The sequence below is a fragment of the Pseudophryne corroboree genome, assembly GCF_028390025.1.
Source record: "Pseudophryne corroboree isolate aPseCor3 chromosome 3 unlocalized genomic scaffold, aPseCor3.hap2 SUPER_3_unloc_15, whole genome shotgun sequence".
Lineage (NCBI taxonomy): Eukaryota > Metazoa > Chordata > Amphibia > Anura > Myobatrachidae > Pseudophryne > Pseudophryne corroboree.
In genome coordinates this window covers 586910-606982 of record NW_026967503.1, presented here as the reverse complement: position 1 = coordinate 606982, position 20073 = coordinate 586910, and the positions used below count along the sequence as shown (strand labels likewise).

Sequence of the window (20073 nt, the reverse complement as noted above, 5' to 3'; positions counted from 1 at the left end):
ATGGAGCACCAGCAAACACTCCTGAACCTGCCCTGCCATCACCTGAAGCAAGAGATGGTAACGAGGGGGAATTCAACACTCTATATGCTTCAGAGGATGGAGGAGCAGCAAAAAGCCATTAAAGCCAACACAACCACCTACGATACAGGCAAAGGAGGGGGAATACACCTGACTCAAGTGCAATGGAGAATGATTTCTGTGTTTTGCAAGGTTCTCAAACCCTTCAAACTTGCCACACGTGAAGTCAGTTCAGACACTGCCAGCCTAAGTCAGGTCATTCCCCTCATCAGGCTTTTTCAGAAGCAGCTGGAGAAATTGAAGGAGGAGCTAAGACGGAGTGATTCCATTAAGTATGTGGGAATTGTGGATGGAGGGTTTATATCTAAAGAAGCCTTAATGTGTGGTGCACTCTTTTTTGTTTCATGAATAAATGAAAACATAACTTTTATTATTTTTATTTAAGAAAGATTTTTCAATAGGCATGACATAAGGCAATTGATTGTCAGCCAGGAAAGACAAAGAATTAATGAAAGATATAAAATAATTTATATACCAGCACTACCTATGTATGGGTATATGGGTAGAGCAATAATTGATATAAGCAAGTGAAATATAAAAGGAATTTAAACACAGGTTTTATTTATCAAATGTATGAGATCCTTTCACAACGGGATTGTGATCTCAGAAAAATACTCTTTTAAAGCTGCTCCCTGCAGAGTGTTACTACTGCATACAATCTAAGTGCTCCCTGCAGAGCGTTACTACTGCATACAACCTAAGTGCTCCCTGCAGAGCGTTACTACTGCATACAACCTAAGTGCTCCCTGCAGAGCGTTACTACTGCATACAACCTAAGTGCTCCCTGCAGAGCATTACTACGGCATACAACGTAAGTGGCCTTTTCTGGTAACCACTACGTCTTACAATGACCACTTTTTTACTACCCTTAGCGTATCACACGTTAAGACAGTGTTACTACCTATAGTGTATAACAGTGGGATCGTTCTCAAAGGCACAAAGAAACATATATGTACAATTCAGCACATATGCAAAATAATATTGGTATTGAGAGGAAATGTTTTCCTATAACCAAGTATATCATTGTAAAACCCAGACACTGATGTGATCAAGCAAACATGAAACGTACGTCATCGGAAGCTCAGACGTACACTGTCTCCGGGTGTGTGGATTTCATACCTGACCCGGCGTCTGTGCTCTCGAGCGGCTCCCAGCGCAGCGTTACAGGTCTCCTAGCGGTACTGACACCGCTCTCTGCACAGTACTACAGATTCCCAGCGGCATTGACACTGCAGCCACCATTTCAGGCAGATACTCAGAGCGGCTCTCTCATTCCTGGGACACCGCTCACCTCCTCTGCAATGTGTACCCGCAACAGGGGAGGGAGCGACTGATCCCGGGGACAGCAGAAGCTGCTGCACTTTATCTTTCCTTCTGCTCTGGTGCTGGTGCTTTCCCTGCTCTCATTGTTCCCAGTCACTGCCCCACGTCACATGGGATAAAAGTAGAAGGGGGATTCAGCCTATATACACCAGAGCTTCTTTATATCTATCAGAGGAAGGATCTCTATCAGAAGAATGGTTATAGCACTGTTTATATAACAGCATATATTATCATTATTACAGGCTGCTACTCTCTCCCCAGCCTCATTCATTCTTCAGATGTTATATTTCTGTAGCGGGTGCTGGAGATACAGAAAGGTGGTTCTCCTGATTTGTGGAGTCATTGCACACAGACGTCATTACTAGTCACTGGTTACTACTCGTTATCTGACTGATTTATATTTATATCAGGCGTCACTCAGTGATTGGCAATAGTATTGTGTAGATGCATGTTGGGACAACTTAGCAGGCCTTTGGAATTAAACAGGCAGAAAGCTGGATATTATCTATGTACTAACCTTGGGATAATATAATGTATACCTCGCTCTGTGACAGGGTTTCATATTGTATACCTTGTTACAGGGAATATCCCTTCTCAATAACAATATTGTCACAGAAGTGATACAAATGTGTAGAATTGGATATGCATGCCTTAGAGAACTGTGCTCTGTTACAGGGTTACACATGATATGCTCAGTCACAGGAGAACACCTTTTATTACCAACAATATTGTTTTATTCAATGTGCAGATCTTTGTGATGTGGTCAATTATCAATTTATATATGTACTGAATGGGTAACACATGTGATTGGGGATTCTGCTCTGGTACAGGGTTTTACAATGATATACTTGTTATAGGAAAACATTTCCTCTCAATACAAATATTATTACATATGTGCTGAATTGAACATATATGTTTCTTTGTGCCTTTGAGAACGATGCCACTGTTATACATTATAGGTAGTAACACTGGGGGTAATTCCAAGTTGATCGCAGCAGGATTTTTGTTAGCAATTGGGCAAAACCATGTGCACTGCAGGGGAGGCAGATATAACATGTGCAGAGAGAGTTAGATTTGGGTGGGGTGTGTTCAATCTGCAATCTAAATTGCAGTGTAAAAATAAAGCAGCCAGTATTTACCCTGCACAGAAACAAAATAACCCACCCAAATCTAACTCTCTCTGCACATGTTACATCTGCCTCCCCTGCAGTGCACATGGTTTTGCCCAATTGCTATCAAAAATCCTGCTGCGATCAACTTGGAATTACCCCCACTGTCTTAACGTGTGATACGCTACGGGTAGTAACAAAGTGGTCATTATAAGACATAGCGGTTACCAGAAAAGGCCACTTAGGTTGTAGGCAGTAGTAATGCTCTGCAGAAAGCACTTAGGTTGTATGCAGTAGTAACGCTCTGCAGGGAGCATTTAGGTTGTATGCAGTAGTAACGCTCTGCAGGGAGCAATTAGGTTGTATGCAGTAGTAATGCTCTGCAGGGAGCACTTAGGTTGTATGCAGTAGTACCGCTCTGCAGTGAGCACTTAGGTTGTATGCAGTAGTAACGCTCTGCAAGTAGCACTTAGGTTGTATGCAGAAGTAATGCTCTGCAGGGAGCACTTAGGTTGTATGCAGTAGTAACGCTCTGCAGTGAGCACTTAGGTTGTATGCAGTAGTAACGCTCTGCAGGGAGCACTTAGGTTGTATGCAGTAGTAACGCTCTGCAGGGAGCACTTAGGTTGTATGCATCAGTGACGTTCTGCAGGGAGCACTTAGGTTGTATGCAGCAGTGATGCTCTGCAGGGAGCGCTTACATTTTGTGCAGTAGTAACGCTCTGCAGGGAGCACTTAGGCTGTATGCAGTAGTAACGCTCTGCAGGAAGCACTTAGGTTGTATGCAGTAGTAATGCTCTGCACGGAGCTCTTAGGTTGTATGCAGTAGTTACGCTCTGCAGGGAGCTCTTAGGTTGTATGCAGTAGTAACGCTCTGCAGGGAGCACTTAGGTTGTATGCAGTAGTAACGCTCTGCAGGGAGCACTTAGGTTGTATGCAGTAGTAACCCTCTGCAAGGCACAGCTGTAAAACAGGATTTTTCTGAGATCACAATCCCGTTGTGAAAGGATCTCATACATTTGATACATAAAATCTGTGTTTAAATCCCTTTTATATTTCACTTGCTTATATCAATTATTGCTGTACCCATATACCCATACATAGGTAGTGCTAGTATATAAATTATTTTATATCTTTCATTCATTTTTTGTCTCTCCAGGCTGACAATCAATTGCCTTATGTCATGTCTATTGACAAATCTATCTTAAATAAAAATAATAAGTTATGTTTTAATTTATTCATGAAACAAAGAAAAAAGAGTGCGCCACACATTAAGGCTTCTTTAGATATAAGCCCACTAGTGTTTTTTCTAAACCCCCTAACCAGTCATTGCAATTTGCTTAATGGTGCACCTCCAACCAGATTAGCTAATCTTTGGTATTAACACTTTCGGATTATTCCCTCTATCGGTTGGTTCATACATAGAAGGATCATAAACAATTATCATTTGGGCATGTGCATACTCCCTCGGTCTTAACGTCTTCCCTGGAAATACTTGTGGATGGAGCCCTTCATTCGCTTTGCCAGGATTCAAGGGTGGTCAACCTGTTGAAATCAGAGCACTACTTTTTGGCCACCGTGCTCGGTCCTAGGTTTAAAGCCTACGTTGTAGCTCTCTTTCCGGACACAAGTCTGTAGAGGTGGAAAGACCTGCTGGTGAGAAAATGGTCAACTCAAGCGGAACGTGACCCGTCAACAGCTCCTCCTTCATTTTCTCCAGCAACTGGGGCTGCGAGGAAAAGGATAACATTTCCGAGCCCACTCACTGGACACAAAAGTAACAATACAAGTGACACATTAACTGGAAATTGTTTCTGTCACCATAGCGACAATTATCTGGCAATAAGATAACACACTGACACATAAAAAGACTCAACGAAAATCTTTTGTTTTTAAACAACTTTATTTCATATCTTTAATACACAGATTTTTCTCTATATTTTAAACTTAAAAAATACTTTACTCTGCACAACATGGATAAAATATCCTTTAAAGCACAGAAACAATTCAGGATACATTATAGTATTGCAGGTAAGTAAAACAGATACATATCAAGAGAGCCAAAACACTATGGGGGTCATTCAGACCCAGCCGCAATAGCAGTCCGCAGCAGTTTGCTGGTGGTGACAAAATGCACATGCGCAGCGGCCGCGCAGACACACACATTGCGGTTGAATGCGGGCGGGCCGGGACCATTTTCCAGGGGCTGCGTGATGTCACATCTGCGTTCATCTCTGATTAACCCCCTATAAGCTTCCAGATTGCACCTCATAGCTCATCTTTTCCAAGTTACTACAAATTATGAGATCGGTAGCAGCACTACTTTCAGTATTACACAGAACACACAAAGGCTGACACAGCAAATAACAGTAACACATACAAGGGATTAATTAGAAATAAGGAAGCATAATCATCATTAAGTCTAATAGTAAACGGATTCTGTGCGGGACCCATACACCTCTTTACTGCTTCCAGCATCCCCTGGTACTGCACTGTGGCCATCCACCCTGTCTCCCCCCTCTACTGCCACACAGCTGGTCTCCCCCCTACTACTGCCACCCGCTGTCTCCCCCGCTACTGCCACCCACCCTGTCTCCCCCACTAATGCCACCCTGTTTTCCCCCACTACTGCCACCACGTCTCCTTCCACTACTGCCACCCACCCTGTCTCCCCCCCACTACTGCCACTGCCACCACTACTGCCACTGCCCGTCTACCCCCACAACTGCCAACCGCCTTGTCTCCCCCCACTACTGCCACCGTTCTGTCTACAATACTGCCACGTCTCCAACTACTGTCACTGCACTGTCTTCCCCCATTACTGCCACCCGCCTTGTCTCCCCCCACCACTGTCACCACCCCATCTCCCCCCACTACTGCCACATCTCCCCCCAACTGTCACCACCCCACCACCCCCACTTCTGCCACCACCCTGTCTCCCCCACTACTGCCACCACCTTGTCTCCCCTCTGACAACTCAGTGCTGCTTGAGGACAAGATTCTCACAGACATTGCCTCCGGCAGCCCCCACTAGAGCACTAGTGCCACCACCCTGTCTCCCCCTCTGACATCTCAGCACTGCTTGAGGATTCTTAGTACTGCTGGTAACAGTCCTTCATCTGCAGGTGGAAGTTAGAAAGCACGGCAGTAAGGAGGCAGAAGCTGCTTCTGGTGCCATGGACCCTGGTCATGGTGGGCTGAGTCAGTAAGATTATGTAATAGTCACCATCTTACAGGCAGCCGGTGAAGGGAGCAGAGAATGGGCGTTATGTGGCAGGAACGGGCTGGTTAGGTAACAGCCTGGCTGCTGCATTCTGTACAAGCTACAAGCGGTGCAATTCTTTTGCTGGGAGACCCAGGTAGAGGACATTGCAGTAGTCTATGCGTGATGATACAAGTACACGTATGACTGTAGGTAGATCTTCTGAGGGAAATAAGTGCTGAGTCTGGCTATGTTCCACAGATGAGGATCTAATTGTGGCAGATACTGATGTTTAAGTGTCACTCCACCATCCAGGACACCAAGATTCCGCAAATGATCAGCATTTTGTAACTCTGAACCCCCAAGCCCGGTTGGTTTGCAAAGCTGAGCTGTAGCCCTGCCCTTTGTTGGTGTGCTTCTACCATAAATGCCTGTTTCACCAGGACTGAATCACAGCCAACTGGCATCACCCACACCTGGAGCTCAGCTAGACAACCATTTAGGAATGGGACTGGGTTCTCAGTACCTGGAGCAAAAGACAGGTCATCTGCATAGCAGTGGTAGATGATGGCAGGACATCTGATTATTTCACCTAGTGGTAACATGTATATTGCAAAAACATAGGAGAGAGGATAAGAAACTTGAAGAACAACGCATGGCAATGAGTATACTTCAGAAGATTAAAATGGTTCCTCATCTGAGTGATGTCTACTGTGTGCAACAAGAGCTGATTTATTTCTCAGAGTATGAAAATGACCTCTCACCTGTGTGACTTCGCTGATGTGTAACAAGTTGTGATTTCCGTGTAAAACATTTCCCACACTCAGAACATGGAAACGGCCTCTCACCTGTGTGACTTTTCTGATGTGTAACAAGATTTAATTTCAGTGTAAAACATTTCCCACACTCAGAACATGGAAATGGCATCTCACCTGTGTGACTTTGCTGATGTTTAACAAGATTTGATTTCCGTGTAAAACATTTCCCACACTCAGAACATGGAAATGGCCTCTCACCTGTGTGACTTCGCTGATGTGTAACAAGTTGTGATTTCTGTGTAAAACATTTCTCACACTCAGAACATGGAAATGGCCTCTCACCTGTGTGACTTTGCTGATGTGTAACAAGTTGTGAGTTCTGTGTAAAACATTTCCCACACTCAGAGCAAGAAAATGGTTTCTCACCTGTGTGACTTCTGTTATGTACAACAAGATGTGATTTCAGTGTAAAACATTTCCCACACTCAGAGCAAGAAAATGGCTTCTCACCTGTGTGACTTCGCTGATGTGGAACAAGTTGTGATTTCCATGTAAAACATTTCCCACACTCAGAACATGGAAATGGCCTCTCACCTGTGTGACTTTTCTGATGTGTAACAAGATTTAATTTCAGTGTAAAACATTTCCCACACTCAGAACATGGAAATGGCCTCTCACCTGTGTGACTTTGCTGATGTTTAACAAGATTTGATTTCCGTGTAAAACATTTCCCACACTCAGAACATGGAAATGGCCTCTCACCTGTGTGACTTCGCTGATGTGTAACAAGTTGTGATTTCTGTGTAAAACATTTCTCACACTCAGAACATGGAAATGGCCTCTCACCTGTGTGACTTTGCTGATGTTTTACACAGAACTCACAACTTGTTACACATCAGCAAAGTCACACAGGTGAGAGGCCATTTCCATGTTCTGAGTGTGAGAAATGTTTTACACAGAAATCACAACTTGTTACACATCAGCGAAGTCACACAGGTGAGAGGCCATTTCCATGTTCTGAGTGTGGGAAATGTTTTACACGGAAATCAAATCTTGTTAAACATCAGCAAAGTCACACAGGTGAGAGGCCATTTCCATGTTCTGAGTGTGGGAAATGTTTTACACTGAAATTAAATCTTGTTACACATCAGAAAAGTCACACAGGTGAGAGGCCATTTCCATGTTCTGAGTGTGGGAAATGTTTTACATGGAAATCACAACTTGTTCCACATCAGCGAAGTCACACAGGTGAGAAGCCATTTTCTTGCTCTGAGTGTGGGAAATGTTTTACACTGAAATCACATCTTGTTGTACATAACAGAAGTCACACAGGTGAGAAACCATTTTCTTGCTCTGAGTGTGGGAAATGTTTTACACAGAACTCACAACTTGTTACACATCAGCAAAGTCACACAGGTGAGAGGCCATTTCCATGTTCTGAGTGTGAGAAATGTTTTACACAGAAATCACAACTTGTTACACATCAGCGAAGTCACACAGGTGAGAGGCCATTTCCATGTTCTGAGTGTGGGAAATGTTTTACACGGAAATCAAATCTTGTTAAACATCAGCAAAGTCACACAGGTGAGATGCCATTTCCATGTTCTGAGTGTGGGAAATGTTTTACACTGAAATTAAATCTTGTTACACATCAGAAAAGTCACACAGGTGAGAGGCCGTTTCCATGTTCTGAGTGTGGGAAATGTTTTACACTAAAATCACATCTTGTTGTACATAACAGAAGACACACAGGTGAGAAACCATTTTCTTGCTCTGAGTGTGGGAAATGTTTTACACTGAAATCACATCTTGTTGTACATAACAGAAGTCACACAGGTGAGAAACCATTTTCTTGCTCTGAGTGTGGGAAATGTTTTACACAGAACTCACAACTTGTTACACATTTCCCACACTCAGAGCAAGAAAATGGTTTCTCACCTGTGTGACTTCTGTTATGTACAACAAGATGTGATTTCAGTGTAAAACATTTCCCACACTCAGAGCAAGAAAATGGTTTCTCACCTGTGTGTCTTCTGTTATGTACAACAAGATGTGATTTTAGTGTAAAACATTTCCCACACTCAGAACATGGAAATGGTTTCTCACCTGTGTGACTTCGCTGATGTACAACAAGATGTGATTTCAGTGTAAAACATTTCCCACACTCAGAACATATCAGTGGCATTTCACCTGCCTTACCTGTGTGTGGGTTAATAGGCTTTGTGTTCTGTGTAAAACATTTGGCATCTATAGAACACGGAAACACTGTATCTACTGTCAGAGCTGTAACAGATGCACCAATATCAGAGTGATCAGGAGAACATTTCCCAGGATCAGGGGGATCAGCTGATAGAGCTGGATGTATAATTGGGGTAATGGGGTTATCTCCTGGAGTATCCGGTCTACTGTCATTATCTTTTATGTCACAATCCGGGGATAACATTAGATGTCCTTCTGAGATATTCCTGCTTGTGTGTCCATCTGCTGGAAATAAAACACATTATGGAAATGTGAAATTTTCTGTAACAATATTAATCTTGTAAACAATAGGAGAAGACGACTCTCTGGGACACTTATTAGTAAATGTGTGTGTATAATAAAACATAACTTTTAATGAAGGCTTTATAATATTGTGTCTCAGACTATCATTGTGTCCACCCTCCTGAGAACATCACAATAACAAATGTAATATTATAAGAAGACTTAGATGTATCTCTCTCTTGTACTGTTAACTAACCATAAAGTATAAATGGAGATGTAGTCACTCGCCAAGTCCTACGTCAGCACCAATGTAAAACAATGGATGGGGAACATATCGTATGAATTGGAGATTCTAGATGAACAATAACATCAGTCATATGAGCTGATGGATCAGAGAAATGTCTAACGTTACTACTGGAAGCATTGGTAAGGTAGCATTCCTTTATGTGTGTGCTCATACGCTGGTAAGCCTGTACATGTGTTACTCACCCTTATATAACGTATATTGCTACAGCAGAGTAGGTGTGGCACAAGGTACTTTACATGCAATACACCATATGATACCCCTGCAATCATCATAATCATCTGCTAGGTTATAATCAACTTTATTTTATGTCCTAGAGGATGCTGGGGTCCATTTAGTACCATGGGGTATAGACGGGTCCTTTGGGAGCCACTGGCACTTTAAGAGTTTAATAGTATAGGCTGGCCCCTCCCTCTATGCCCCTCCTACCAGACTCAGTTTAGAAAATGTGCCCGGAGGAGCCGGTCACAGCTAGGAGAGCTCCTAGGAGTTTTCTTAGTTTTTTATTTTCTAGAGTTAGTTAGGTTACAGGAAGGCTACTGGCAACAGAATCCCTGCTTCGTGGGACTTAGGGAGGGGGAAGGAACCAACGTCTTGAAGAGTTAATGGTTCTCTACTCCACTGACAGGACACTGAGCTCCTGAGGGTGCTGATCACAATCCCACGGTCGACTACTCACTCCCGCAGTACGGCTGCCACCCCCTAACAAAGCCAGAAGAAAGTGTTGAGTACAGCGTCGGCGACCCGGTTTGCGGGTCGCCGGCGGGTATGGCGGCACAAGGGTGGGAGCGCAGCTCTGACAGGCTGCGCTCCAGGAAGGCTCAGCAACACACAGTGTAGGCGCTTTGAGGGGCGTCCTGAGCCAGCACGGATAAACCCTACACTGGTCACGCAGCTAACAGGGGCTAATCCTCCTGTTATCACTAAAATCCTCAGGCCAGTATAAACAATTAGTGCGGGAAGCCGCGCGCCATTACAAGGGGCGGGGCTTCCTCTCAGAGTGGATCCAGCACTCACCAGCGCCATTTTCTCCCTGCAGATCATAGGAACTAGGACACTGACAGGGAGCGCTGCCCTCCCTATTAAGGTTAGTCAGTCAGCGCCGGGCTTTTATCATAATAACTGTCTACAGGGGCGCTGTGTGGCTGGCTCCTTATACTCTGTGACTCTCTGAAGGTACTCTGGGGGAAACTGTGTCTGACATTTTCCTGTGTGTGTGTGTGTGTGTGTATGTGTGTGTGTGTGTGTGTGTGTGTGTGTGTAAGTGTGTATATCCACATTGCCATGTCTAAGGACTCTGTGTCCTATGCTGCAGAGTGTGTATCTTCTCCTGAGGAGACTATTCCATGTACTCAGTACTGCAATGTGCTGTCTCAGGCTTCTGAATCCGAACCCCCATGTGTGGATATTTTAAGGGGAATGATATCCCAGATTTCAACAAGGATGTCACATACTGAGAAAGAGACGCAGTTTTTGAGACAATCTGTAGTGGGTTTGAAGTATTCAGCTCCCACTACTTCATCTAAAACCCCCCTACATACCCCAAAAAACGTACACTTGCCCAGATAATGCAAGCTGTCACTGATACCGACTCTGATACAGGGGACGGTGATGGCGATATGCAGGGGGGTGGGGGGGAAGCATCACTTGCTAAAGAGGTGCAGCTAATGATTGAAGCCATTAGGGATGTTTTGCATATTTCTGAGAAGGTTCCGGAACAAGTAGAGGAATCTTAGATTACAGTAAATAAGAAATCCTCGCTGACCTTTCCTGATTCTAAGGAGTTAAACTCCTTGTTTGAAAAATCCTGGGAAAACCCAGAGAAAAAATTCCAGATCTCTAAAAGAATTCTCATTGCTTTCCCTTTCCCTGAAGAGGATAGGAAGAAGTGGGAAAACCCACCTACAGCAGACACTTCTGTATCTAGGCTGTCTAAAAAATAAGAATTTACTCACCGGTAATTCTATTTCTCGTAGTCCGTAGTGGATGCTGGGAACTCCGTAAGGACCATGGGGAACAGCGGGCCCCGAAGGAGGCTGGGCACTCTAGAAAGATCTTAGACTACCTGGTGTGCACTGGCCCCTCCCCCTATGACCCTCCTCCAAGCCTCAGTTAGGATACTGTGCCCGGACGAGCGTACACAATAAGGAAGGATTTTGAATCCCGGGTAAGACTCATACCAGCCACACCAATCACACCGTACAACTCGTGATATGAAAACCAGTTAACAGTATGAAACAACAGAGCCTCTCAACAGATGGCTCAACAATAACCCGATTTAGTTAACAATAACTATTTACAAGTATTGCAGATAAACCACACTTGGGATGGGCGCCCAGCATCCACTACGGACTACGAGAAATAGAATTACCGGTGAGTAAATTCTTATTTTCTCTGACGTCCTAGTGGATGCTGGGAACTCCGTAAGGACCATGGGGATTATACCAAAGCTCCCAAACGGGCGGGAGAGTGCGGATGACTCTGCAGCACCGAATGAGAGAACTCCAGGTCCTCCTCAGCCAGGGTATCAAATTTATAGAATTTTGCAAACGTGTTTGCCCCTGACCAAGTAGCTGCTCGGCAAAGTTGTGAAGCCAAGACCCCTCGGGCAGCCGCCCAAGATGAGCCCACCTTCCTTGTGGAATGGGCATTAACAGATTTTGGCTGTGGCAGGCCTGCCACAGAATGCGCAAGCTGAATTGTACTACAAATCCAACGAGCAATAGTCTGCTTAGAAGCAGGAGCACCCAGCTTGTTGGGCGCATATAGGATAAACGAGTCAGATTTTCTGACTCCAGCCGTTCTGGAAACATAAATTTTCAGGGCCCTGACCACGTCCAACAACTTGGAGTCCTCCAAGTCCTTAGTAGCCGCAGGCACCACAATAGGCTGATTCAGGTGAAACGCTGACACCACCTTAGGTAGAAACTGGGGACAAGTCCTCAATTCTGCCCTATCCATATGGAAAATCAGATGGGGGCTTTTACAAGACAAAGCAGCCAATTCTGATACTCGCCTGGCGGAAGCCAAGGCCAATAACATAACCACTTTCCACGTGAGATATTTCAGATCCACGGTTTTTAGGGGTTCAAACCAATGTGATTTTAAGAAACTCAACACCACGTTGAGGTCACAAGGTGCCACGGGAGGCACAAACGGGGGCTGAATATGCAGCACTCCCTTTACAAATGTCTGAACTTCAAGTACTGAAGCTAGTTCTTTCTGAAAGAAAATCGACAGAGCCGAGATCTGTACCTTAATGGAGCCCAGTTTTAGGCCCATATTCACTCCTGTTTGCAGGAAATGCAGAAATCGACCTAGTTGAAATTCCTCTGTTGGGGCCTTTTTGGCCTCACACCATGCAACATATTTCCGCCATATGCGGTGATAATGATTTGCTGTAACTTCTTTCCTGGATTTAATAAGCGTAGGAATGACTTCCTCCGGAATGCCCTTTTCCTTCAGGATCCGGTTTTCAGCCGCCATGCCGTTAAACGCAGCCGCGGTAAGTCTTGGAACAGACAGGGCCCCTGCTGTAGCAGGTCTTGTCTGAGTGGCAGAGGCCACGGGTCCTCTGAGATCATCTCTTGAAGTTCTGGGTACCACGCTCTTCTTGGCCAATCCGGAACCACGAGAATTGTGTTTACTCCTCGCTTTCTTATTATTCTCAATACCTTTGGTATGAGCGGCAGAGGAGGGAACACATAAACTGACTGGTACACCCACGGTTTTACCAGAGCGTCCACCGCTATCGCCTGAGGGTCTCTTGACCTGGCGCAATACCTCTCTAGTTTTTTGTTTAGACGGGACGCCATCATGTCCACCTGTGGACGACCCCACTGATTTGTAATCATTTGGAAGACTTCTGGATGAAGTCCCCACTCTCCCGGGTGGAGGTCGTGCCTGCTGAGAGTCTGCTTCCCAGTTGTCTACACCCGGAATGAACACTGCTGACAGTGCTAGTACATGATTTTCCGCCCATCGGAGAATTCTTGTGGCTTCTGCCATTGCCATCCTGCTTCTTGTGCCGCCCTGTCGATTCACATGGGCGACTGCCGTGATGTTGTCTGACTGGATCAGCACCGGCTGATTTAGGAGCAGGGATTTTGCTTGACTTAGAGCATTGTAGATGGCCCTTAGCTCCAGAATATTTATGTGAAGAGAAGTCTCCTGACTTAACCATAGTCCTTGGAAGTTTCTTCCCTTTGTGACTGCCCCCCAGCCTCGCAGGCTGGCATCCGTGGTCACCAGGACCCAGTCCTGTATGCCGAATCTGCGGCCCTCCAGAAGATGAGCACTCTGCAGCCACCATAGAAGAGACACCCTTGTTCTTGGAGACAGGGTTATCAAGCGATGCATCTGAAGATGCGATCCGGACCACTTGTCCAACAGATCCCACTGGAAAATTCTGGCATGGAACCTGCCGAATGGAATTGCTTCGTAAGAAGCTACCATCTTTCCCAGGACCCGCGTGCAGTGATGCACCGATACCTGTTTTGGTTTCAGGAGGTCTCTGACTAGAGAAGACAACTCCCTGGCTTTCTCCTCCGGGAGAAACACTTTTTTCTGGGCTGTGTCCAGAATCATCCCCAGGAACATTAGACGTGTCGTCGGAACCAGCTGTGACTTTGGAATATTCAGAATCCAGTCGTGCTGGCGCAGCACTTCCTGAGATAGTGCTACTCCCACCAACAACTGTTCCTTGGACCGTGCCTTTATTAGGAGATCGTCCAAGTACGGGATAATTAAAACTCCCTTTCTTCGAAGGAGTATCATAATTTCCGCCATAACCTTGGTAAAAACCCTTGGTGCCGTGGAGAGTCCAAACGGCAACGTCTGGAATTGGTAATGGCAGTCCTGTACCACAAATCTGAGGTACTCCTGGTGAGGATGGTAAATGGGGACATGCAGGTAAGCATCCTTGATGTCCAGGGAAATCATGTAATCCCCCTCGTCCAGGCTCGCAATAACCGCCCTGAGCGATTCCATCTTGAACTTGAATTTTTTTATGTACTTGTTCAAGGATTTCAAATTTAAAATGGGTCTCACCGGACCGTCTGGTTTCGGTACCACAAATAGTGTGGAATAGTAACCCCGACCTTGTTGAAGTAGGGGTACCTTGATTATCACCAGCTTGTGAATTGCCGCTAGCACCGCCTCCCTGTCTGAGGGAGCAATCGGCAAGGCAGATTTTAGGAACCGGTGGGGTGGAGCCGCCTCGAATTCCAGCTTGTACCCCTGAGATACTACTTGAAGGATCCAGGGATCCACTTGTGAGCGAGCCCACTGATCGCTGAAATTTTTGAGGCGGGCCCCCACCGTACCTGGCTCCGCCTGTGGAGCCCCACTGTCATGCGGCGGACTTAGCAGAAGAAGCGGGGGGGACTTTTGCTCCTGGGAACCTGCTGCTTGTTGCAGCCTTTTTCCACGCTTGCTTTTCTGTGTCCGAAAGGACTGAACCTGATAAAATGGCGCCTTCTTAGGCTGTGAGGGGACATGGGGTAGAAATGCTGACTTCCCAGACGTTGCTGTGGAAACTAGGTCGGAGAGACCATCCCCAAATAATTCCTCCCCCTTATAAGGCAAAACTTCCATGTGCCTTTTGGAATCTGCATCTCCTGTCCATTGGCGAGTCCATAAGCCTCTCCTAGCAGAAATGGACAATGCACTTACTTTAGATGCCAGCCGGCAGATTTCCCTCTGTGCATCTCTCATATACAAGACTGAATCTTTGATATGGTCAATTGTTAGCAGAATCGTGTCTCTGTCTAGTGTGTCAATATTTTCTGACAATTTATCTGACCACGCAGCTGCAGCGCTGCACATCCATGCTGACGCAATAGCTGGTCTAAGTATAATGCCTGAGTGTGTGTAAACAGACTTCAGGATCGCCTCCTGCTTTCTATCAGCAGGCTCCTTAAGGGCTGCCGTATCCTGTGACGGTAGTGCCACCTTTTTAGACAAATGTGTGAGCGCTTTATCCACCCTAGGGGGTGTTTCCCAGCGTAACCTATCCTCTGGCGGGAAAGGGAACGCCATTAGTAGCTTTTTAGAAATTGCTAATTTTTTTATCAGGGGAAAGCCACGCTTCCTCACACACCTCATTTAATTCATCTGAAGGGGGAAAAACTACGGGTAGTTTTTTTCTCCCCAAACATAATACCCTTTTTTGTGGTACCTGGATGTAAATCAGAAATGTTTAGCACCTCTTTCATTGCTTCAATCATGCAGTGAATGGTCCTGACGGGCATTAGATTCGACTCATCCTCGTCGACACTGGTGTCAGTATCAGTGTCGACATCTACGTTTGCCACTTGAGATAGCGGGCGTTTTAGAGCCCCTGATGCCCCTTGAGACACCTGGACAGGCACGAGCTGAAGACTCGGCTGTCCCACAGTTGGCATGTTGTCAAATTTTTTATGTAAAGAGTCTATACGTGCACTCATTTCTTTCCATAAGCTCATCCACTCAGGTGTCTGCCCCCCTGCTAAAGGCATCTGCTCCGCCTCCACATCATTATCCTCATCAAACATGTCGACACAGCCGTACCGACACACCCCACACACACAGGGAATGCTCAAACAGAGGACAGGACCCACAAAAGCCCTTTGGGGGGACAGAGTAAGAGTATGCCAGCACACACCAGAGCGCTATATATATACAGGGACTAACTGAGTTATGTCCCTAATAGCTGCTTTTCAATAAAATATAATATATATACTGCCAAATTTAATGCCCCCCCCCTCTCTTTTCACTCTTACTGTACTGTAGACTGCAGGGGAGAGCCAGGGAGCTTCCTTCCAGCGGAGCTGTGAGGGAAAAATGGCGCCAGTGTGCTGAGGAGATAAACTCCGCCCCTTTTTTCGCGGCCTATTCTCCCGCTTTTTATGGATTTCTGGCAGGGGTATTTACCTCATATATAGCCCCTGGGGCTATATATTGAGGTATTTTAGCCAGCCAAGGTGTTTTTATTGCTGCCTCAGGGCGCCCCCCCCCCAGCGCCCTGCACCCTCAGTGACCGGAGTGTGAAGTGTGAGAGGAGCAATGGCGCACAGCTGCAGTGCTGTGCGCTACCTTGGTGAAGACTGAGTCTTCATGCCGCAGATTTTCCTGGACCAACTTCTTGCTTCTGGCTCTGTAAGGGGGACGGCGGCGCGGGCTCCGGGACCGAACACCAAGGCTGGGCCTGCGGTCGATCCCTCTGGAGCTAATGGTGTCCAGTAGCCTAAGAAGCCCAATCCGGCTGCAAGCAGGCGAGTTCGCTTCTTCTCCCCTTAGTCCCTCGCTGCAGTGAGCCTGTTGCCAGCAGGTCTCACTGAAAATAAAAAAATCTAAGACTATTACTTTCTAAGAGCTCAGGAGAGCCCCTAGTGTGCATCCAACCTCGGCCGGGCACGAAATCTGAGGCTTGGAGGGGGGTCATGGTGGGAGGAGCCAGTGCACACCAGGTAGTCTAAGATCTTTCTAGAGTGCCCAGCCTCCTTCGGGGCCCGCTGTTCCCCATGGTCCTTTACGGAGTTCCCAGCATCCACTAGGACGTCAGAGAAAGGTGGTTTTACCTGTCCCTGGTTCAATCGCCATAAAGTAGCAGGCTGACCGCAAGATTAAGACTACGCTCAAATCACTATACACTGCTAAAAGCATGGCTTTAAGGCCCACTATTGCTTGCGCATGGATTTCTAAAGCCATAGTAAAGTGGTCAGGCACCTTACTAGAGAACTTAGATACTATGGATAGGAGTGACATTGACTTGTTTTTTCGGCAAATACAGGATTCTGCAGGTTTCATGGTGGAGGCCATGAAGGACATTGGCCTGCTACTTCCATGGCTGTCTCGGCACGCAGAGGACTCAGGATACGCCAATGGACTGCAGATGCAGTATCCAAGAAAAGTGTGGAGAACCTGCCATTCAAGGTCAGGCACTATTTGTTATGATTCCCGTACTCCAGACCAGAAGAGATCTTATGGCAGAGGTCTGAGTACTGGGAAGATATGCTGGTTGTGGGAGCAGGAGAGCCTAGTAACCCCTGGCGCCCTAACTCCGTTGTCTCGCCCGTGTTATCAGAAATCCCTTGCGAGACTATGGTTGCTTGAGCCCATGGCAGCCGCGTTCGAAGGGCGGATTATGTCTGCCCAACCCCGATGCCCCCGCAGGTCTTAATGGGAGACAAAGGGAAATCCGAGACAGGGTGATAACAAGGGGCCCTCTGACTAAGCAACCAGGCCAGGGGTTACAAGCTAACTAACTTTAACCAAAGGTATGTGCGGACTAGCCGCCAGGGAAAAGGACAACCAAAGAACCACTGATCCGTTACTCCTATCCAGCACCGCTGGATACCAGAGTGGATCTGTGGGAGTGGAATCCTCCGCAAAAGCTCCAGAACACAAATAAACTAAATAATAAACAGTAAGCGGACAAGCCGCAACACACGGCTGAGCCGCGACTCACGAACACCACAGGATGTTAAAGGTGCTCGGTCAGACTCCAGGAATAGATGGCAAACTTCCGAGTACAGGATCTCTGAGGACAGGAACAACCGGATAGAGCAGGACTGGAAACTCTCTGTAGCAGACACAGGCAAACAGGAAGCTATCACCGGCGTCTGTAAGAAGTCCTGAGGGTGCCTTTATTCAGGAACCCTCCAATCAAGATCCAGACAGGGTAATCAATGGAAATGCCGTGCAGCTTGCATGCTGCACGGCCAGCACATAATCAGGTAATTTAGGACAGACCCAGCAACGGGGAACGCGGCTGAACGTGGCGTCCCCGTTGCTAAGGTCAGAGCGGCTCTGTGCGCCCGGCGTCTAGCGTTGCCAGGGAGCCGGCGGCTGAACGCGCACAGCGTCCCTGGTTGCTAGGCGCCGGGCCGCACCGACGAGCGGACCCCGGCGCCTAACAGTACCCCCCCCTTGAGGAGGGGTCAAGGAACCCCTAAAGCCAGGTTTCTGAGGAAATTCTCGAAAAAATGCCCTTTTGAGCCTTGGGGCATGAAGGTCCTCATCCAGGACCCAAGACCTTTCCTCTGGCCCATAACCTCTCCAATGTACCAAAAAATAAAGCCGACCCCGGGACAACTTGGAATCGAGAACCTTCTCCACCAAGAACTCCTGCTGACCCTGTACATTTACTGGAGATCTCCCCTGAGATATTCTACGAGGAAATCTACTGGACGAAACATAAGGTTTAAGCAATGAGCAATGGAAGGTATTTCCGATCCGTAAAGTTTTTGGTAAGCGTAACCGGAAAGCAACTGGATTGACTTTTTTGATAATGAGAAATGGTCCAATAAATCTAGGACCCAATCTGGCTGAGGTTTGTCGGAGTTTAATGTTGCGAGTCGACAACCACACCCTGTCTCCTACTTTAAAAGTGCACGGCCGCCGGAGCCTGTCAGAAATTTTTTTCTCCCGGAATGCCGCTTTTCTGAGAGCCAGGTGCACTTTTTTCCAAATAAGTTTAAGATGAGAGGTCAGGGCCAGAGAGGAGACAGAGGAATGTTGAAAAAATGAACCAGCTCTGGGGTGAAAACCAAAAACTGCAAAAAATGGAGACACATTGGTGGAGGAATGACAGGCATTATTATAAGCAAACTCCGCCAATGGAAGAAACTCAGACCAGTCATTTTGGAGTTTGGCCGAGTACAAACGCAAATATTGTTTAAGAGATTGGTTAACTCGCTCAGTCTGTCCATTGGATTGGGGATGATAGCCGGAGGTTAATGATAATTTCATCTTCAACGAAGCACAAAAGGACTTCCAAAATTGTGCAATGAATTGTGGACCCCTGTCAGAGACAATATCAGTGGGTAAGCCATGGAGTCTGAAAACATGGCGGAGGAACAAGACTGCCAATCCCTGGGCAGATGGCAATCGGGGAAGAGCAATGAAATGGGCCATTTTGCTAAAACGGTCCACTACCACCCATATGACTCGGCATCCGGCTGACAGAGGGAGGTCCACCACAAAATCCATGGAGATATGCGACCATGGCCTAAGGGGAACATTCAAGGGCATAAGTTGACCTATAGGCAAAGAACGGGGAACTTTATGCTGTGCACAGACCTGACAAGAACAAACAAACTCTTTAATGTCTTTGGAAAGACCAGGCCACCATACTGAGCGGGAGACTAATTCCAAAGTCTTAGCGATTCCCGGATGCCCGGCAACCTTGCTATCATGAAACTCCGCCAAAACAGTAGCTCTCAAAAACTCAGGGACAAAAAGACGACCAGCAGGAGTATTTCCAGGAGCTTGATGTTGAAGCAGCTTTAACTGGGTAAATACATCCTGTGTGAGGCCTGCCCGAATGACTGAAGACGGAAGTATGGGAGTAACAGGACTGTTGTCTTGAACTGGAAGAAAACTGCGTGACAGGGCATCTGCCTTAGTATTCTTGGAACCTGGCCTGAAGGTGATAATGAATTTGAAACGAGTAAAAAATAAAGCCCAACGAGCCTGCCGGGCATTCAGTCGTTTGGCAGATTCAATGTATTGAAGATTTTTGTGATCAGTCAAAACTGAAATGGTATGGGTCGATCCTTCAAGCCAATGCCTCCACTCCTCGAAAGCCCATTTAATAGCCAGCAATTCCCGGTTACCAACATCGTAGTTGGATTCTGCAGATGAGAATTTCCTGGACATAAAGGCACAAGGATGTAATTCAAGGGAATCTGGATCCTTCTGAGAAAGGATAGCCCCTACTCCAACCTCCGAGGCATCAACCTCAACAATGAAAGGCAATTCTGGGTTGGGATGTCTAAGGACAGGGGCTGAGACAAAGGCTTGTTTCAAGGCCTGAAAAGATAACTCAGCTTCACA

At 46.5% G+C, this 20073-nt stretch overlaps 1 protein-coding gene across 1 annotated transcript; it reads left to right on the top strand.

The window, feature by feature from the left end:
• On the top strand, positions 1-8392 carry LOC134983427 (oocyte zinc finger protein XlCOF6.1-like; the record flags this gene model as incomplete). Its single annotated transcript, XM_063949108.1, has 3 exons — positions 1-177; positions 5636-5715; positions 7399-8392. Coding segments are annotated over exons 1-3 (1251 nt in total), but the record flags the coding sequence as incomplete, so codon positions are not given.
• Between the last annotated feature and the right edge of the window lie 11681 nt (positions 8393-20073).